Genomic DNA, 21,585 nt, shown 5'->3' with positions numbered 1-21,585 from the left:
AGTAGTAAAGATTAAATGGCATAACCAATTTAATGGGCTCAGCACAGAAATCTAGCATATGACGTGTTTGACAAATGTTTAGTATTGTTATCTAGGACACCACCATTTTCCCAATTTTCATTCTCAGTCATTCAAAACAGCAATATTTTTTCTATTTTTTTTCCTTCATATGATTGATTTATTCTAGCACCAGACCTTGTAAAGTATGGCTCCTAAATATCTCTGGAAGGTGTGCCTTTATTTTAAATATTGCAATCATCAATGTATTCTACCACCTCCCACCTAGAATATGGGAGTTGTTCCTAACTGGTTTCCTAATCCAACTTGCTGTCAGACTAATCTTCCTAAACAGAATGCTGAGTGTGAAGCCGTTGTAGGTGAGCTAGAAATTTAAACATTTCTAGTATCACCAGCTGTGGGTGGAACTACTCAGCTGCTTCATAAAATTACTATATCCCATTCCATAGCACGAGACCAATGCAAAAACTGGAGAACTTGTGTCAAACATGTCATTGCCATGGATGTAGTACTGACATGCTGTATGTGTCTGCTTTGCTCACCACTGTATTCCCATGACAAATCATAGCACAAGGAAGTAGACTCTCAGTAATATTTGATGAATGAGTTAATGAAAAAAATGAGTTAATGAATGAATGGCCACTAGTAGCCTAATTTTTGTGTGATTGCATTTTTGCCACTAGTAGCCTAATTTTTGTGTGATTGCATTTTTGGTAATTTCAGATCATCAAAGAGAGTTTACATCATTGCTCAGCATCCAATCATATGCCATGTTCCATTCAGCCCAAGTTGTGATAATTTAGTCATTATCTGACGTGTGAGAACAGAGAAGTCATTTATGAACTTGAACGGTGAGCATTCAGACATGATGAACAATGTTAGCTAAAATCGATATGGCAGGCAGATCCCCACAGTTTCCAAATACAAGAAAGGGAGAGAAGTTGATTATAAGAAACAAGAAGCTGTTACTGGGAAGGGAAGAGTACACGAAAGAGCTTAGCCAATGAGAGCCTTTTTTTTTTGTTGTTGTTTTAGTAGATGGAAATATGTTCACTACTAGTTCCAGCCCAATGAGTAAGTGGTAGATTATATTTTGAAATTCAAAGAACATTCAGGAACTATTTGTCCTTCCTGAAATGGACACTAACAATGGGTGTTGTTGCTTCTCTGTGATTCTAATACAAGTATTACTTATATTGAGAAGGTAGCAGTATCTGCTACCTTACGTCCTGCATCGCATATATCCAACAGCAGCAAAGGTACTTAGGGAGATGTTGGTGACATTCCTGAAAGAGGACATGACATAAACTAACAGGAGATGGCCAAATTTTTCAAAATCCAACAAAAAAGTTAGATGTCGATTTATGTGACTATCTCAGAGGTCTGATCTTTTCCAAGACAACTTATATTCAGGTACTATCTTAAGCTGCTCTAGAAGCTAAAAAATAGTTGAAGGATAAAAAAAAAATAGATCATCTTTTTTTTTATTAGTTTCAAGTATACAGTACATTAAGTAAACATTTATATAGTTTATAAGACAATCTCCCTAATTATTCCTTTTCTCCTCTGGCTTTCCACCTAGCAAATATATTAATGTTAACTGCATTCTCTATGCTGTGCTCCCCATCCCCGTGATCATCTCTCAACTACTAATTTGTACTTCTGTAACCCTTTGCCTCTTTCTCCTAGCCCCCAAAACCCCCTTCTCTCTGGCTGTCACCAGGTTGTCCTCTATATTTGTGAGTTAGTTTTTGATTAGTTTGTTCTTTTTGTCCCTTAGATTCCACATATAAATGAAATCATATGGTATTTATCTTTCTTTGCCTGACTTATTTCACTCAGCATAATAACCTCTAGGTCCATCTATGTCATTCTAAGTGGTAGGATTTCATTTTTTTTAAAGGCTGAGTAATATTCCATTGTATATATGAACCATAACTTCTTTAGCCAATCATCTGTTGATGAGCATTTAGGTGGCTTCCATATCTTGGCTACTGTAAATTGTGCTGCAATGAATATTGGGGTGCATAGATCTTTACAAATTATTATTTTGGTTTTCTTTGGAGAAATACTTAGAAGTACAACTGCTAGGTCAAGATGTATGCCATTTTAAATTTTTCGAGAAGCCTCCATACTGTTTTCAATAGTGGCTGTACCAATTTGCAATCCCATCAACAATGTATGAGGGTTCCCTTTTCTCGGCATCCTTGCTAACACCTGTTCTTTGATTTATTGATGATAGCCATTCTGGCAGGTATCAGGTGATATCTCACTGTGGTTTTAATTTGCATTTCTCTGATGATTAGTGACCTTGAACATCTTTTCATATGTCTATTGGTCATCTGTATTTCCTCTTGGGAGAAATATGCTTATTTTTTTGATTGGATTGTTTGTGGTATTTTTTTGTTGTTGTTGTTGAATTGTATGAGTTCTTTATATATTTTGGATATTAACTTTTTATCAGATGTATGATAAGCGAATATCTTCTCCCAATCAGTAGATTGTCTTGTTTTTGTTTTAGTTTTTTCTGATGGCTTCCTTTGTCGTACAAAATCTTTTTAGTTTGATGTAGTCCCATTTGTTTATTGTTTCTTTTGTTTCCCTTGGCCAGGGGATTGTATCCGAAAAGAAACTGTTATTAGTAATATCAGAGATTTTACTGCCAATGTTTTCTTCTAGAAGTTTTATGGTTTTGGGTCTTACGTCTTTAATCCATTTTGAGTCTATTCTTGTATATGGTATAATAAGGTGGTCCATTTTTTTTGTTTTTGTTTTGTTTTATTTTGCATATATCTGTCCAATTTTCCCAGCATCATTTATTAAAGAGACTGTCTTTACCCCATTGTATATTCTTGTGTCCTTTGTCATATATTAAGTGAGTATATAGGCATGGATTTATTTCTGGGCTCTTTATTCTGTTCCATTGATCAATGTATCTGTGTTTATGCCAATATCATGCTGTTTCGATTACTGTAGCCTTGTAGTGTAGTTTGATACCAGGCAGTATGATATCTCAAACCTTGTTCTGCTTTCTCAAGATTGCTGTGGCTATTTGGGGTCTTTTATGGTTCCATATAAATTTTAGGATTATTTGTCCTAGCTCTCTGAAAAATGCCATTGTTATTTTGATAGGGATTGCAATGAATCTACAGATTGCTTTGGATTATACGGCCATTTTAATGATATTGATTCTTCTACCCATGAGCACAGTTTATGGTTCCATTTATTTGTATCTTCTTCAGTTTCTTTTTTCAATGACATAATTTTCTGAGAACAGGTCTTTTACCTCCTTGGCTAATATGATTCCTAGGTATTTTGTACTTTTTGATGTGATTGTAAATGGGATTGTTTTCTTAATTTCTCTTTCTGAAAGTTCATCATTGGTGTATAAGACTATCACTGACTTCTGAATATTTCATATTCTGCTACTTTACTGAATTCATTGATCAGTTCTAACAGTTTGTGTGTGTGTGTGTGTGTGTGTGTGTGTGTGTGATGACAGTAACATGAAATATTTAGGGTTATCTACATATAGTATCGTGTCATCAGCAAATAATGAGTGTTTTACTTCAAAAATAGATCATTTTATAATCTTGAAACATGTGTATATTACAGACTAAAATAAGAATCCTAGCATAACCAACCATTTCATTCTCTTATCCTTTTTTATAATTGAAAAGGTGCTTGCTCCTTCATTATCCTAAATGATCCTCACAGAAACAGAATGAAAATATTGCACCATTCTACCGAGGAAGAAACTGAGGTTCAGAATGATGAGATGACTTACTCAATGTCACATCCCCAGCAATTAATCATATACTCCTTTGGTTGTTACCAGAGTTTGAGTCTATTCATCTGAAAAATGGAACTAATCCCACCCTTCTGCCTAACCACATTTCAGGGAAGACACATCAAGACAATACTTTACCATCCCAATTAGCACCTTATGCTTGATAGGTAAATGTATAGGAGCAACAATTTGTTCAGCTATCTGTGTGTTGTGTATCACAGAGTCAGACTAGCACAGACTCTGAGCTGAATAGTCACAAAGGTGGTGGAAAATGGAAGGTAAATGTAATGAGAAACATCCTAGAAAGTTGAGATTTCCTCAGTCTACACTAAAGGTTGCCTGATAAATGTTAAATTATAATGCCAAGACTTGAGCAAAGACTAAATGAAAGAACATAAGATGCCAATATCTCCAAACGAACTCAAATATCTGGCCCTGTATAAGGCACAGGCTCCCCCACTGTATCCCTCCATTTACCTTCCCATCTGTGGCCTACCCAAGAAAATAATCTGTCTTCACAAAGCTCCCACAGTGGAGACAAGTGATGGGCTTCAGAGTCAAGGAAACCTCAATGGGAAAAACTCCAACCTGGAATTCCTTGAACAAATGGGTGGGTGACTCTTATATTCAAGTCCCTTTAATAAATATATGAGTAGATGAGGGATTCTCTAGCACAGACTGGATTTTTTTTTTATTAAATGTTACTGCTTTCACATAACAGACTACTCTACTGCCTTTGCAGCAGGACTATTTATAAACTCTTTGTCACTACCCTAGTCATCAACCTCCATAGCACAAATTTCACATGGAGAGGTTCTCTATCAGTGTCACCAATAAGGGAGAACTGATTGTAAAGAAATAGCATAACATTGGCTGCACATTTAAATGTTCCAATAATGATATCCAATTTAGCCCCTTTGAGTTAATTGTTTCCCACTACAGCTGGCTTAGCATCTAGCTAAATTTCGTATCCTCCACCCACAGTTCTACACCCCTAAAAACATAGGTGCACTCATACCCCTGCTTTTTACTTGAAGATTTTACAGCTGGTGGCTGAAGAGAAACAAGCTCTGGGGTGAGTCCTTACTCTGGTTTCCCTGACCTGGGAGAGTGAAAGGATCTGGATTATTTCATGAATTCGATATGAACTTTCCATCCTCCTCTGTGTCTCATCATTTCTTGCCTGCGAAATGGCGAGTGGAGGAGGCAGGAGTCTTGTATTTCTGATTTAGCATTGCTCTAGGTTGGGAAATTAAAATTACAAAACAAACTCCAAGAAAGAAAAACAATGTTGAGAGAATGAACTGAAGTAACTATAAACGGGCTTCTGAGTATTCTTTCAAGGGAAGGCATCATTCTAAAGAAACAGAACAGTCACGAAACTGTGCTTTGGGGACCTGGGAGGGTGCAAAGCTGAGGAAGCGTGGGTTTCTGCCAAATTACAGTTCCCGGCCCCTCAGGGTCCAGGCCCAAGTTTGGGAAAACAGAAGCAAAGATCAGGGGCTATTGTGGCATGGACAGAGACAGAAAGACAAAACAGACAGGCTTCCTTCTTGTCTTGCTCTTATCTGAGGGTGCAGAGACTGGGTGGGAACATGCCTAGAGTGCAGGTGAGGCTGTCCAGCCCCATCCAGCTCTTCTCTTCCTCACCCAGCCAGCCCCTCCCCATCCAGCGCTTGAGCTTCCTCCCACACTCTTCCCTCCGCCCCTCCCTCGGCCCGCCCACGGTCTCCCACCCCGTTTGGGACTGCGTCATAAGTATCCCTAGACCTGGGCTTGCAGCAGCATAAGGCAAACGAGAGAGAAAGTAAGTGCTGCTAGGGCTAGCGCGATCTTCTCTTCCAACCTGCAGCCCAGGACGCTGATTCGAGCGGCGCCTTACCGCGCAGCCCGAAGATTCACCATGGTGAAAATCGCCTTCAACACACCCACCGCGGTGCAAAAAGAGGAGGCACGGCAAGACGTGGAGGCTCTTGTAAGCCGCACGGTCCGAGCTCAGATTCTGACCGGCAAGGTAGTGGTCCCCACTCCACTCCTGACTTCCTGCTTGGGTCGGGAAGGTGGGGAATGTGTCTTTGGGGGTGGGGGCGGAGGAAGAAAGGGAGAAAGTGATAGAGGACAAAATGAAAGCTGCTACGCAACCCCTCTTTTCCTGGGCGGTCTCCTCTGCGCTGTCCGTCAGGTTTGCCCAGTCGCCCCTGATCTGTCTAGTCGCGCCACCTTCCGTTTGCTGTGCCCCACGCCCCTTAGCATCCCCTCAAGTTGCGCCACGTTCTGTTGGTTTCAACCCACGCTGTACATCTAGGAGGAATGTTAGAGTTTGAGGAGAACCTTTGGGACCCGATGTCACCTTCTCCTGGGAGACATGTGGGCGTCTGGGAATCAGTGAGAGGCATGCTGCCCACTCCCCAGCTCCACAGGGGCTGAGCTGACACTCAGAGTGATCAAGGGCAAGAGATTTAACTCTTTCTTTCTTTTTGACGTGTATGAAATTCTATTTATCTAAGTCTTTTAGGATAGCTCAGTGTTTGGGGGAGGGGCAAAAGGCAGCTTTGACTCAAAGCGATATGGGTTGGGGCCAAGTGCGTTTGTGCCCGCCAGTGTTTATTTTCAATTTCTCCCTGGTGGCGTTAAGCATTCAGTGAAGGATCTGTCAAACTTGAGGTTGGTCGTAATTAGAATTTGAGATGTTCATTGTGCCCTCTTATTGAAAGATCCTTGTGTGTTTTCAGAGCGGCACTGCCTAAAGAAAACACTCTTCCGTAAAACGAAAATTTGAGTTTTTTCTATTTTTTTTCAGTACTTCATTTTTCAGCGATATCCCATCTACATCTCCTCCACCATAGAGAGATCTGAAGCCAGTCTAGCCTTGTAATTTAAACTTTTAACATTGCCAGGAACTGAGGGAGTTTTTCTCCTCAAAATGTTAGCCGTTATTTATTTAGTACAATTTCTACTTCCTTTAAACGTCTAATATGTTTTCAGTGTTTGTAAACTATTCCTCATTTTCCTCAGTAAAATCTCAATGTTAAAAGGCACAATTGTATTTTCTTTTTGTTCTACAAAGTCTATGCAGTGTTGAAGTGTGCAGATCTGTGCTAACTTGTTCTTTCCTTAAAGTTTTTACTTTCGTGTTTAGAGTGGAGATTTGATAGTGTTTTAAGTGAGAATTAATGTGGTAAAACTGATTATGCACACAATTTGAAATGCTAATGCGCTTATGGAGAATTTTTATCATAGAAACTTTTAGTATTTAACCCAGCAATCAAACTAGCTTTTGTGTATTATACATTTCAGAACTTAAAAGTTACACCTCCTTGCATTGTTGAGGTTTTAATTAAGTGACAGAAAGTCAAATATGTAATTGTTCTACTTACTTTGTAAGTGAAACATGGTCAGATTTTTGGGAAGTCTAATTAGATGCCAGCAGTTAAATATGGCCACACATTAATCTTTTTTTTATTCTTCACCACCAAAAACTTCATGACTTGTAGTTAGATTTAGTTAGTATGCAAGTAATACTTTTGCCAGGCCTGTGGTGTGATGAAGACTAAATAAAAATTAGTATTTACACTATGATTATATTTCTTTGTTAGGTGTTGGTGAAGCTCCCACAAAATTCTGACCTGGCCACTATAGGACACTGATTTAATAATACTTGACACATTATGTTGTGATGTATTAGTCAGCTTGTCAGAGATTGAGCACAACAGAGTAGTATGTCAGAAGTTGTGTACAATGTCTTTAAAATACAGTTCAGAGAAAAATTAGCTATGGTGACAGCCCCTACCACGCTGAAGTCCATATATATATATATATATATATATATATATATATATATATATATATATATTCCTAGTATGGTGGTAAATTTTATGAAATTAAGACTTTAATACTTAGACCTTGCTTAAAAATAAATTCTATGAATTATTGGAAGGAGAAATGAAATTGAAGTGTAAATTGTTCTTATATCTCGACAACAAGAAAAAAAGGAATTTATTTCTTGAGAATTTCAAATTAAGACATTTTGTGGCATAAGTAAGTCATTTCGTCTTTCTGGACCTCTATTTATTCATCTAAAATATAATTTCTAAGCTTCTAGCTCTAGATTACAGTGTTTTACAATTATAATTTATAATTCTGTCTTTGTAATGTTAAGCATAGGTTAGGTTTTCTTAAATAAAAATAATTTAAATTTCTGAAAATTATTGGGACAAGGAAAAGCTTTTAAGTTTTATAGAGAATTAATGGAAAATTTAACTTTCAAATATATTTAGCTAAGAAAATCTGAATACCAAATTTCTTTGAATTTTAAAGAAAAATCATTTTTTTGGCAAACCCTTTACCAATTTATTGCCTCTCCTTAGAATCCATGCATTTTTTTTCCACCAAATTAAATGAAGGTTAAATAAGCCTCATAAACATTATAGTAGTTATTATGGTAAAGAGCTAATGGCCTGAAAAACCGAAACAATTCTGTTTATATATAAGTCTGAATGATTTACCAGAAACTAGATTTGCTGACTTTATTTATTCTACCCTTGAATAATAATGCTGCATAGGGCATATTGTGACATATAAGAATGAGGTTGGCTGGCCCCTTGGTCCACTGCCCTGGGAAAATTACAGAGATAATTGGTTACTTATTTGTTTTGGATCTTTCTTGTTCCAATTGCTAAACAAATTATCAATTTAACAGAATTTTACAGTCACTATTAAACACACAGCCCTTGTGCCGCACTATGGCAAATGCTATACTTTAAAATCTAGTGTTTTGTCCAGAACTTGGAAAACAGTATTTCATTCATACAACACACAGCTATAGAACATTGGATGACATTAAGAAGCCTATTTTCTTATTAAAATTAGATATATTATGAAATATGCCTTGCCTCCAGTGTTTTAATTTCTAAAATAGGGGAAAACATCATATACCTGCTTTGTAGAATTCTTCCTATAAAACTTAAATAAATAAACAGATTTCTGAAAATGAGTTAATAAATCAAAGGATATTAATTTACCTTTAAGTTGGACAACAAGTTGATTTATAAAAAATAATAACGAAACATAATTGTATGCCAGAAAGTTAGTGATTATATCATGGTTCAGGTCCAAAAAGTAATGGCTCCCATTTATTTAAAGAGAGTAACTTATTGCATAAATGAATGGTTATTTTCAGCTGATTCTACAAGTATGTGTTTTGGAATAATTTAATATTTATGTTTGCCAGGAAGAAGGTTAATGTAATTAGAGACTTTCATATCTATTAAACATCAGAAAATGTCTAGAAATGAATTTAGGCTAGGATGACTTAATAACACCTTTTAAAAATATATCTTGGGATTCAAGAGAGGTTAATTGTACACAAAAGCAACTATATGTCTAAAGTACAATCTGTTTTTTTGTTTTTCTTGTTTTTTAATTAACAGGAGCTCCGAGTTGCTACCCAGGAAAATGAGGACTCCTCTGGAAGATGCATGCTTACTCTCTTAGGCCTTTCATTCATCTTGGCAGGACTTATTGTTGGTGGAGCCTGCATTTACAAGTACTTCATGCCCAAGGTAATAACAGTTACAATTCTTATAATTTGGATTACTAATTGCTATACATTTTGTAGCAATTTAAATAATTCTGTGTTCCTCACCAGAGAAATGAAGATTTAGTGAAAGTTTCCAAATTACTTAGTTTATCGAATTGATTAGTCTTCATGATGATAACTGTAATCAACAGTCCCCAGTTTGACAAACAATAAAACAAATTGATATGAGCATAAGAAATATTCAAATGTCATTGTGATGCATATTAGAAGGTTTTAATTCTTACTTTTTGTCTTTTAGAGTACCATCTACCGTGGAGAAATGTGCTTCGTTGATTCTGAGGACCCCGCAAATTCCCTTCAAAGGGGAGAGCCCTACTTCCTGCCTGTGATGGAGGAGGCTGACATTCGTGAGAATGACAACGTTGCAATCATTGATGTGCCTGTCCCCAGTTTCTCTGATAGTGATCCTGCAGCAATTATTCATGACTTCGAAAAGGTGGGATTCTGAATTTTCTGAATTTTCTTTTTTATTCTTTTTATTCTTAGTTCATTGGAAATATTAAATCTGTTCATAAATTGACATTTTTTGCAACAGAGACTTTTTCCTTCTTTTGCTATTGAATATACATTAGTTGATTTAGAACTGCTTGTTCTTATGGTATTTGGGAAATCTAAAGTGTTGATACTCTCTAGATAATAACTATCTTTTTCCCTCCTCCCCAATAGGGCATGACTGCTTACTTGGACTTACTGCTGGGGAACTGCTATCTGATGCCTCTCAATACCTCTATTGTAATGCCTCCAAAGAATCTAGTGGAGCTCTTTGGCAAACTGGCTGTATGTATTTTGGATATCAAATTTTTATATAAGCATTTCCAAATAATTTTGCTTCCTCATTAAAAAAATAATGATTTCAGCCAAACATGTTCCATTTTATTGAAATAATTTTCAAATAATAGTATACTGTGAACCTAAAACTGCTCTAAAAATAGTTTATTTCAAGAAGTATATCTGCTATTGGTAAGGATTTAAATAATGTTTTTAAGAATTTCTCATTTCAATCTTTAAAAAAATTTTAGAGTGGAAAATACCTACCTCGCACTTATGTCGTTCGTGAAGACCTGGTTGCTGTGGAAGAGATTCGTGATGTTAGTAACCTTGGCATCTTTATTTACCAACTTTGTAACAACCGCAAGTCCTTCCGTCTTCGTAGAAGAGACCTCTTGCTGGGTAGGCAATTTATTCCTCCCTTCACCCTGTGTTATTGGGGCATTGAAGGAGAGTGAGAGTGGAGTGCAGGGAAAAGTCGGGGGGAAATCTAGATATGTTTTCATTTACACAAAAAATTAAACAGCTACTTTTTTGTGTGCATTTCCTCACAGGTTTCAACAAACGTGCCATTGATAAATGCTGGAAGATTAGACACTTCCCCAACGAATTTATTGTTGAGACCAAGATCTGTCAAGAGTGAGAACATAAAGAGTATTCTTAGCAAAAAGAAGTCAGAGATTTACAATATAACTTCAGCATTAAAGTGTGTGGTATACTCAAGATATTTACTCATGCATTTACTCTATTCCTTATACTGAAAAAGAGAGGGGGGACCCTACTAACTACTGCAAGCTCTTGTCAATTTAGTTTAATTGGCATTGCTTGTTGTTTGAAAATGAAATTAAATATTTTTTATGTTTTTCTTTTGAATTTATAGGGCTTAGATTTCTGAAAGCAGCATGAATATGTCAGTTAACATCCTGACAATAAATTCCAAACTTTGTGTTGTTTTTTAAAGTAAGCTCTTCACTCAGTCATATAGTAGAGCATGGTTTACATTTAAATGTTTAAAATTGTTTTTGATCTTTTTTGTGTAATGCATGTCAAATCTCTTAACATTGTTAAGTTTTGTTTGTTTTTCATTTCTGCTACTTTCCTGAATTTAAAAATTACATTTTTGCATTTCTGTTGGGTGCTCTCTAATATATATGACATATGTGAAAATTTTTCATAAAGAAGTCATTTTCACTAATGCAGTGATTCTTCTTCACTAATATCTGTATTGTGAAATCCACAAAACTGTACAAGTGCTGAATGCCATAAGGAATTTAGGTTGTATGAATTCTACAACCATATAATAAATTTTGCCATATTCAACTGCTGTTTATTACTTGAGGTATACTTAATACAAACAATTAACAATATTTATTTAGCTTTGGTGTACCTGCAATAATGCAATAAATCTAAAATATGAGCTTAGCTCTGCCCTTACACCACAAGTTTGTATTTTATAATACAATTTACATTTTTTGATATCATGCCAGTTACTCTTTTTTTTTTAAATATCTCGTAATTGGTTTACATGTAAATGCAACTATGTATAATATCCTTCAGGACCATAGCAATTTCAAACTTTTTAATGTGATTCTTCATATATATATATATATAAACAACCATATATGGCTATAATAGGTCACTAAGAACTTTGGATAAGATGTTAATGACTTTTAATAACTTCACATGCTGTGATCTTTACTCACTTATCTAAGAATATACACTCCATAGAAGCAGAACCAATATCTTTGACTATTTCTATGGAATCTAAAGAACAAAATAAACAAACAAAAAAAATGAAATGGACTCATAGATACAGAGAACAAACTGGGGATTGCCAGATGGGAGGGGTGTTAGAGGTCTGGGTAAAAAAGGTGAAGGGATTAAGAAGTACAAACTGGTAGTTACAAAATAGTCACAGGGATGTGAAGTACAGCATAGGGAATATAATCAATGATATTGTGATAACTATGTATAGTGCCAGGTGAGTACTAGACTAATTGAGGGGATCACTTCATAAATTATATACATGTCTTAACCACTCTGTTGTATGCCTGAAATTAATATAAAATAATATTGAATGTCAACTGTTATTGAAAAATAAAAATTAAAAAAGAATTATTCTTGATATCACTGACTACCTGCTGGTAGTGACTATTGATCAATTTCAGTAGACAAAACTGTACTCAGTCAAATCTGTAGCCCTAAATATTCTCTTGTTTTTTCTTTAGAAAAGGAAATATATTAACTAAATATTTAAGATTTTATAAATAAAACAACAATACAAACCTTAAAAATGAGAAAAAAAGATGTGATAATTAGAAAATAATCACAGTAGCTGAGGAAACTTAAAAGCAACAAACAAACAGGACAAACAAACAGAGATTCATGGACATAGACTATAGACTAGTGGTTACAGTTACCAGAGGGTAGAGGAGAAGAGAGGGGAGGGGCAAGATAGATGGGATGAAAGGGGTTAAATATGTGGTGACAGAAAACTATAGGTGGTGAACACACAATGAAATATATATATATGCCTTACAGTTGGATTGTACACCTGAAACTTACTGGATTTTGTTAACCAATGTCTCCACAACGAAAAATAAAAAGCAGTACAAAAGTAATAGTAAAGTGAGTATTAAAGTTATATATGTAACTGATTCTATAATAATTCCAGAGACAATGGAATCAACTTTTACTATCTACTTTTATTTTTTCTATCATCGTATAGACATAATCTATTTTTGCACTTGTAAAATTTATTACAAAAATCAAGAGAAATAAAACTCTGAAGATATGTCAAAAAAAAAAGGAACTGGTTCTTTATAAAGAGAATATTTAGAAGGGACATTTAGAAGGAATTTGATAAAATCAGATACCCATTCTTCATTTAAAAATATGTATAAAAATTAGGAAAAGAGAGACGCATTTCTTTTACAAATTTATCTTAAGTAATCAGCATCACGAATAATGGTGAAATGCAAGAAAAAATGCTGGTTATTGCAGCCATTCAATGTTGCTTTAGACATTTGATCAATGCAATAATATGTGGAACAACAAGTATCACTTTTTAAGGCAAGATGAAGTAATGTTTATTACCATATTGAATTTTAAAATATAAAACAGTAATAAATTGATTGAAAACTTTAAAAATAAACAGGAAGTTTCAGTATAATATAAACAAAAACCAATGGCTTTTCTTTATATCACAACCGATTAAAAAGTTAATGCAGGTAAAACAAATATTCTAGTCATAATAGCAGCAGAGACATAAGGGAGCACTGAACAAGAGATGTACAGAATTATTATGGAGAAAACAAAACTTAAGAGATATAAAAGAATAGTTGAGTAAATGGGAGGGAAGAAAGAATGTTACAAATAGACAAATCGTTCCTTAAATTTATCGGTTTAACCCCATCTCAATCAAAATCCCAAAAGAATTGTCTCTGGAACTTGACAAAATTATTTGAAGGTTCATCCTGAAGCATAAATAAGTGAGAATAGGTAGAGAGAAAAATGAAACAAATAAAAAGCATAATTAAAGGCAAGGTTTTCTTACACGAACAGCTATTAAACCATAGCCAAATTTATAATAATTTTAAAGGTGACATTCACACAAGATAAAGAATATAATACCAAGAAAGAGACTTAGTAGTAAAAGAACAAGACCCTAAAGGAAGTTCTATGTAGTGAGATACCTTGTTTATCAAATTGTGTTCCTAAATGTGGCTAAATTAAAAAATAAAACAAAAGTCTTAGTTGCTACAGTATGAAACAACACAAGGCTAGCACCACCTCCCAAGTGCAATCTTTTATAAATTTTCACTATCAATAAATATTTTAAAAAAATAGAAAATCTTAGAAACACTTAAAATATAAGCTGATGTTGGAATCTGTGAGGAATTGATCTGTGACAGAGACTAGCTTTCCTATCGTTTGTCCACTCATTCAGAACCCGAGATTGGTATCAACCAGAAAAACGGACAGTCATCTATCTAAAATATGTTGTGCGAAGCATAATTTGGGGTTTCATACCTTGTGCTACTTTTCCCTTCTATCCCTTCATCTACTACCACATGTTTATTGATTGCATAGATTCATTTGTTCATTCATTTACTCATTTGCCAGGCATTATTCTAGGCTTTTGGAATGTGTACAGTTGTGAGCAAAAGAGACAGGCACCACCCATTGAGCATCTAGTCTCCTGGGACATGAAATACTTTTTTCCCAAATAATTACACTATTTTGTTATAAAGAAAAAAATATAGAATGCTAATGAGAGTTTATAACGAGGTGTGGGGGTAATCCTGGACTATTAATGAAATCTTAACTGAGAATATAAATTTTAGCTGAGAACTGAACCCTCAGTAGTATAAATGAAGCAAATGAAAAGAGAATATTTTAGTTAAAAGAAAGTGGAAGCTAAATACCTGAGGCAGGAATGAGTGTGGTGTTTGAACAAAGTAAAAGAAAAAGGCTGGAGCTCATCAAATAAAGAGAATTGTATGATAAGAAGTTGAAAAAAAAAGAGTCTAGATCATGTAGAACCCTTTAAGCTAGGTCATAAAAATTGATATTTTTAAAGTATTAGGAAACCGTTGAAAGGTTTTTATCAGAAACATGGAAGGAAATGGATTAGCGTTTTTAAAGGATCACTTTGGTTGCAGCGAAGAAAATACATTAAAGCAGGACAAAAGGGAAGAAAGTAACAGGAGGCTATTTCAATAATTCATGCAAAAGATAATAGTAGATTGGACTAAGAAAGTAATAATGATAAAAAATAAATAGAGGAAATTGAGATATATGTTTGATATAAAATTGATAGGAAACAGTTATGAATTGGATATGAAGAGTAGGGAGTGTCACAGGGTTGTGTCATTGATGATTCCCAGATTTTTGGTTTATACATTTGGATGAAAGGTAATATGACTTGGCTCTGCAGATCCCAGAACTTACTCAGGTTATGTAGGGGGAAATCGATACTTGATGTGTCACTCAGAGTCTTGACAGAAAACAGATGGCACTTTCAAATAGGATAATTAAAATAAATTAATAAAGGGATAATTTATTAAGATGTAGGAAAGGTTATTAGAAATCAACAAATCTCAGTTTAGCTCATTAGGACTAGCAATACGAAGAACACTTATGACTCCTTGCTTCGAAGATTCAAGGAAAAGAATGATTCCCATAACCTGGAAAGACTACCTATAGGTGAAGACTTTCTCTGACAAGAACTGAGGCCTTTCGTAAAATGACACAGCAAATTTGCCCTTTAATTTCCTGCTGGTGTCCCCCATGAATCAAATTCAACTACAAATCAGAGGGAGAGGAATGCATTGATGAAGTCCACAAAGGTTAACCTCCTGTACATATGCAGAATGGCTGAGAGTGAAGAGTGGCTCTGGAGAATAAGGCAGGTAATATCCAGTATAGCTCATTTATTTTTGCTCCTCAGCATCCACTCATTGTTCAGATAAAATACTTGTGTCTCCAATGCAGAGAACACACAAATTCCCATAGGCTACCATCTAATTGCAGGATAATGTCAATTAAATGATATTTCCACCGGAAAATAAAATGTTAGTTACTACCATTATTCTTTATTTAAATAGGGGTGAGAAGAAAGAAAAAAAAGTAAAGCATAACTTCTTTGGCCCCTGATTTTCTAGATTCTTATGAGTCCTAAGTTTGATAATCATAGTTTTTTTTTTCTTTTCCCACAACCAATTCTTTGTTCTTCTTTGCCCTCTGCAGCACCTTGGTTGGGTGTGTCTTGTTTTGCTCAGTGGAATAACTCAAACTTTTATCACTGCAGGATCTGAGCGTTTTGATAGTCCTATGTTTCAGTTTTTCATTGATTATTGCTGTTTGGCAAGCAAAAGAGGAACCTCAGTGAATCCATTGGGTTCCAGTAATAATCCTCCTTGGCTTTATTGTGTAGCAGCAACCCAATTTTCCCTTGATAATTAGAATCAATTAATCAGCCAGTACAGTGATTTTTTCCTGTGTCTGTTAGTTCATGAAAAGCCACAAATGGCTAAGAATTAGTATTGACTTTCAAATTTATTGAAAGCATGACTCTGTTCCCTAAGGAAAGCATTCTACCCTTGAATAATAGGACTTCCAAATCTACCAAATCCAATATTGTAACAGAAGCAAGCATTCCTTCAATGCATTGTTAGATATAATAGTGAAAGGTGTAACTTCCATCTCCATCCATTGGTTTCTGGCTGTAAGAGAGAGTGCATCATTTATTAACTGCTGCTAAGGTTGCTGCCTCTCAACACAATCACTGCAAATTCAGAATACCACTTTTCATAGTCGATTTTAAGGATTCAATGCATCAGATAACACTATTTTTTATGATGAAGAGTTTGAGTTTCATAGTCACTTGGTATTTCATAGTAAGACATTCAGTTTCTACTATGCCTGTTAAAAAGACAGGAATAATATTTCAAATTGAGAATAGTTGTCAGAAGAGGGAATAGCCTTGCTCCAGAATCTTAGGAGTTGACTCTGTGATTGCCCTAGAATATTTTGTCTGCCACATAAACTTCCAATACCATCATTTCTGCTGGGTCATAGGCCCACATGGTAAAAAGCAACTTAAACTGGAGCCTAGATATGCTTTAGAATGTTTTGCTAGAGATCATACTCAGGACTGACAACTGTATCTATTATGTGTTGAATGAGTTGGAGCAGCAGGCCCAAGTATGGTATATGTTGCCTCCAAAATCGTAAAAGATCTGATAATACAGATTGTCAAGTTCTACTCTTCTTTTGACCTCAAATAGCAAGTATTTATTTTTTCTAATTGAAACATAGAGTCTATATACTACACTGAAAGAGCTATATCTCAATATAACCCAGATGGCAGGGTATAAGAAAAAGCTTAAATATGTTTAAATACTGATAGGAAGAGACCATTAGAGTGGCACAGGTTAAAGATACAAGAAAGTTAGGAACATTATTGGAGCTAGGTCCTTGAGAAAGTTATAAAGAAGGAAATAAAAAAAAAGTAAAAAGATTATCCTTAGATTGGAAAAGAGAGTTGGGTCTCTTTAATTGAGCTAGAGAAAAGCATGGGAGATTGTTGACAAACTTTGACTTTCATATTTCAAAGTTCAAGATAATAAATTTGATATTTTAAAATTCAGAATAATGATAAGGTTGAGATTGTGATCATGGGATTGAGTGACTGAAATAGAATGCAAATAAAAGTTTCTGGTGATGAGGAAGTTAAGAACCAAGAGGCAAGTATATCGGATGTGTATTCCACATGCTTGTTGATGTAGCTGAGAATAATGACAGAACCTAAGGTGGAAAGATAGTGAGGCAGGTGCCAAAATTTTCAATAAATAATGAGCAGGGAGGCGGGACACTGACTAGGACATATGCAGATTTGGGCAACAAGCAGTGGATGATAAAGTTAAATGTAATGAGCCCCGATGTAGAAGGAATTTTGTATGAGAGAGCATTGATGATCAGAATGTATATCTGATGAGCTTTTAAGAACATAGCCATTAAAATCAGAAACAAGAGAAGGATTATTTTTAATAATGCTACTCATCAATGCAGTATTGCCATATTTGAAAATGTTGTTTTTATTATATAAGTTTCAAGTGTACATTATATTTTGACATTCATATAGACCACAAAGTGATAACCCTCAAAAGTCTAGCCACTATCCATCACTGTACAATTGACCCCTTCAACCCTGCCCTTCCAAACTCTTTCCCTCTGGTAACCGTCAATCTGTTCTTTGTATCTATGAGTATGTTTTTTGCTTTTTTTCTTCATAGTTTATTTATTTTGTTTCCTTTTGTTTGTTTCTTTGTTTCATATTCCACATCCTTACAGTACTTGGCTTTTTTCCTGACTTATTTCACTTAAAATTATACCCTCAAAGTTCATCCATGTTGTCACAAATGGCAAGATTTCATTATTTTTTATAGCTGAGTGGTATTCTTTTGTATGGATAGATGGATGTATACACACACACACACACACACACACACCTGCACACACACACACACACACACACACATACACATACATACCACATCTTCTGTATTCATTCATCCATAGATGGACCGTTAGGTTGTTTCCATATCTTGGCTATTGTAAATAATACTACACTGAGCATAGGGTTGTATATATCTCTTCAAATAGATGTTTTTTTGTTGTTTCAGGGTTTTTGTTTGTTTGTTTGTTTGCTTGCTTTTTTATTCTTTAGATAAATAGCCAGAAGAGGAATAGTTGGGTTACATGGCAGTCCTATTTTTAATTTTTTGAGGAATCTCCATATGGTTTTCTATAGTGACTGCACCAATTTAAAATGATACCAACAGTGTATGAGGGCTCCTTTTTCACTACAATCTCTCCAAAATTTATTTCTTGTATTTTTAAAAATTTATTTATTCACATTAGTTTCAAGTATAGAGTACATTGTTTAGACATCTAGTTAGTTCATAAATGATCTCCCCAGTTGCTCCCTCCCTCCCTAGGCCCTTCACCTAGCCATCATATTAATGCTAACTGCATTCCCTATGCCGTACTCCCTATGCCCATGGTCAGTTATCAGCTACTAATTAACACTTCTTTAACCCTTTACCTATTCTCTCAGTACCCCAATCCCTCTCCCCTCTATCTGTCATGAAATTGTCCACTATGTTTGTAAGTCTGTTTTTATTAATTTGTTCTTTTTATTCCTTAGATTCTACGTATAAATGAAATTATATGGTATTTATCTTTCTCTGTCTGACTTATTTCACTCAAGCATAATAACCTCTAGGTCCATTCATGTCATTGAAAATGGTAGGATTTCATTTTTTTTAAATGGCTGAGTAATATTCTATTGTATATATGAACCATAATTTCTTTATCCAATCACCTGTTGATGGGCATTTAGTTTGCTTCCATATCTTGGCTATTGTGAATAGTGCTACTGTAAACATAGGGGTGCATGGATCTTTATGAATTATTGTTTTGGTTTTCTTTGGTTAAATATCCAGAAGTGCAATTGCTGGGTCAAAAGGTATATCCATTTTTAATTTTTTGAGAAACTTCCAGACTGTTTTCCATAGCGGCTGTATCAACTTGCAATCCCATTCCACCAACAACGTATGAGGGTTCCCTTTTCTCCACATCCTCACCATTTGTTATTTTTTTTATTTATTGATGATAGCCATTCTGATAGGCGTGAGGTGATATGTCATTATAGTTTTAATTTGCATTTCTCTGATGATTAGCAACCTTGAGCATCTTTTCATATGTATATTAGGCATCTGTATTTCCTCCTTGGAGAAGTATCTGTTCAGGGCTTCTGCCCATTTTTTTAAATTGGATTGTTTGTTTTTTTGATGTTGAGTTGTATAAGGTCTTTGTATATTTTGATATTAACCCCTTATCAGATGTGTCATTAGCAAATATCTTCTCTCAATCAATCGGTTGTCTTTTCGTTTTGTTGATTGTTTCCTTTCCTGTACACAAACTTTTTATGTACAGGATGTAGTCCCATTTGTTAATTTTTCTTTTGTTTCCCTTGCCCGAGGGGATATATCCGAAAAGAATTTACTGTTAGCAATATCAGAGAGTTTACTATTTATGTTTTCTTCTAGAAGTTTTGTGGTTTCGGGTCTTACATTTAAGTCTTTAAACAATTTTGAGTCTATTTTTGTATACGTCATAAGAAAGTGCTCCAGCTTCTTTTTTGTTTTTGCGTGTATCTGTTCAATTTTCCCAACACTATTTATTGAAGAGTTTATCTTTATCTACTTTATATTCTTGCATCCTTTGTCATAGATTAAATGGCATGTAGGTATGTATTTATTTCTGAGCTTATTCTGTTCCATTGATCTATATGTTTGTTTTTATGTCAGTACCATATTGTTTTGATGACTGTAGCCTTGTAGTGTAGTTTGATATCAGGTAGTGTGATACTTCCAACTTTGTTCTTCTTTCTCAAGATTGCTGTAGCTATTCAGGTTTGTTTTTTTTTTATAGCTCCATATAAATTTTAGGGTTATTTGTTCTAGCTCTCTGAAAAATGCTATTGATATTTTGATAGGGATTGCATAGAATCTACAGATTGCTTTGGGTAGTATGGCTATTTTAACAATGTTAATTCTTCCTACCCATGAACATAGTATATGCTTCATTTATTTGCATCTTCTTCCATTTCTTCTTTCAATGACTTCTAATTTTCTGAAAATAGGTCTTTTATCTTTTTGGTTAATTTGATTCCCAGGTATTTCATAGTTTTCAATGCAGTGTCAGTTTACATGCCAGTGTTATCTCAGTGGCTCCTTGTACATGTTTCCTATAGTAGCAAGGTCAGCTGCTGCCCACCTTGAGCCTGAATGTGCCACCCCAGGGCAGGGGCAACTGCCTCTCAATGTGCACTGGGCACTTTGTGCATTGGATGGGGCAGGAGCTCAGGAAGTCAAGGGCTGTCAGGCCCATAGCCTCCGTTTTCTGCAATTACTGTGTCTGCACATTCCCGCAGTAGTCACAGATCACATGGAGACAAGCTGCTGTCTGGGCTGTCCCCCAGACACCTGCTCCCCCTTCAAGAGATGTTGCAGCTTGTACCGGCAGCAGTGGTCCATCCACAACTGTTTTCCTCGAAATGTGCTCACTGCACTAGTCATGGTCTGTTGACTGTCCTGACTGCACAACCCCAGAGCCAAGCAGGGCACAAGAGGCTGCTTGTCAATGGGCTGCAGGTACTTTGCGGCTTGGGTGAAGCAGAATCTCAGGGAGATAAGGTCTGTCAGGCCAATACATCCTCAGTTTTGCTGCAACTTCTGTGCCTGGGTGTTCCAGCAGTAGTCACAGATCACATCGAGACCAGCTGCAGTCTGAGACAGTCTGACAGACCCCTGCACTCCCCCGACACAATATTGCAAGTCTGCCTGCCACTGATTTCCGTGCAGTGCCCGCCCTACGCTAGCCAAAGTTTGTTGCCTGTACGAATTAGGAGTTCAGGGTAGGGGAAGAACAGGGCTGTGGCAGTTCACCGACAATGGGCCATCTGGGGCAAATTGTGAGTAAGGTAGGGTGGGGTCTCAGAGGGACAATGCCAGTCAGATCAAAACAGCCTCAGTCTTGCTGAAAATTTGGTAACTGTTCGCCAGTTCCCGCAGAAGTCTCAGATCACAGCAAGACCAGCTGCTGTCTGTGACTGGCCCACAGGTCCCCGATATCTACCCAAGTTGTTTTATCAGTAATGTTAAATCTCTACATTTTTGTGACTTTTTTTTCAGTTTTCTTTTTTTTTTATATGTGCATTATAAATATTTTATTAGGGACTTAAAATTTTACATAATAGACATTAATGCTATGTACAAAGTATTATTCTGAAACTTACTTCTCATATACATTTGGATTTATTTCTACCACCATTTTTTTG

General features: G+C 35.5%; 1 protein-coding gene across 2 annotated transcripts; it reads left to right on the top strand.

Annotated features, from left to right (window-relative positions):
- Window positions 1-5,471: 5,471 nt before the first annotated feature.
- ITM2A (integral membrane protein 2A) lies at window positions 5,472-11,969 on the top strand. Of its 2 annotated transcripts, none has more exons than XM_039849589.1 (6): window positions 5,472-5,822; window positions 9,238-9,369; window positions 9,646-9,843; window positions 10,074-10,184; window positions 10,427-10,577; window positions 10,730-11,960. In XM_039849589.1, the coding sequence occupies exons 1-6, from the start codon at window positions 5,712-5,714 to the stop codon at window positions 10,816-10,818; spliced, it is 792 nt and encodes a 263-aa protein (XP_039705523.1). In that variant the 5' UTR covers window positions 5,472-5,711; the 3' UTR covers window positions 10,819-11,960. The 2 variants fall into 2 exon arrangements, with proteins under 2 accessions (XP_039705523.1, XP_039705517.1); XM_039849583.1 differs by having other exon boundaries at window positions 5,544-5,825; window positions 10,730-11,969.
- The last annotated feature ends 9,616 nt before the right edge of the window (window positions 11,970-21,585 follow it).

Source organism: Pteropus medius, unplaced genomic scaffold (genome assembly GCF_902729225.1).
Source record: "Pteropus medius unplaced genomic scaffold, Ma_sr-lr_union100, whole genome shotgun sequence".
NCBI classification, from domain to species: domain Eukaryota; kingdom Metazoa; phylum Chordata; class Mammalia; order Chiroptera; family Pteropodidae; genus Pteropus; species Pteropus medius.
Note: the sequence above shows the minus strand (reverse complement) of the source record. Positions and strands in the feature narration are given on the sequence as shown.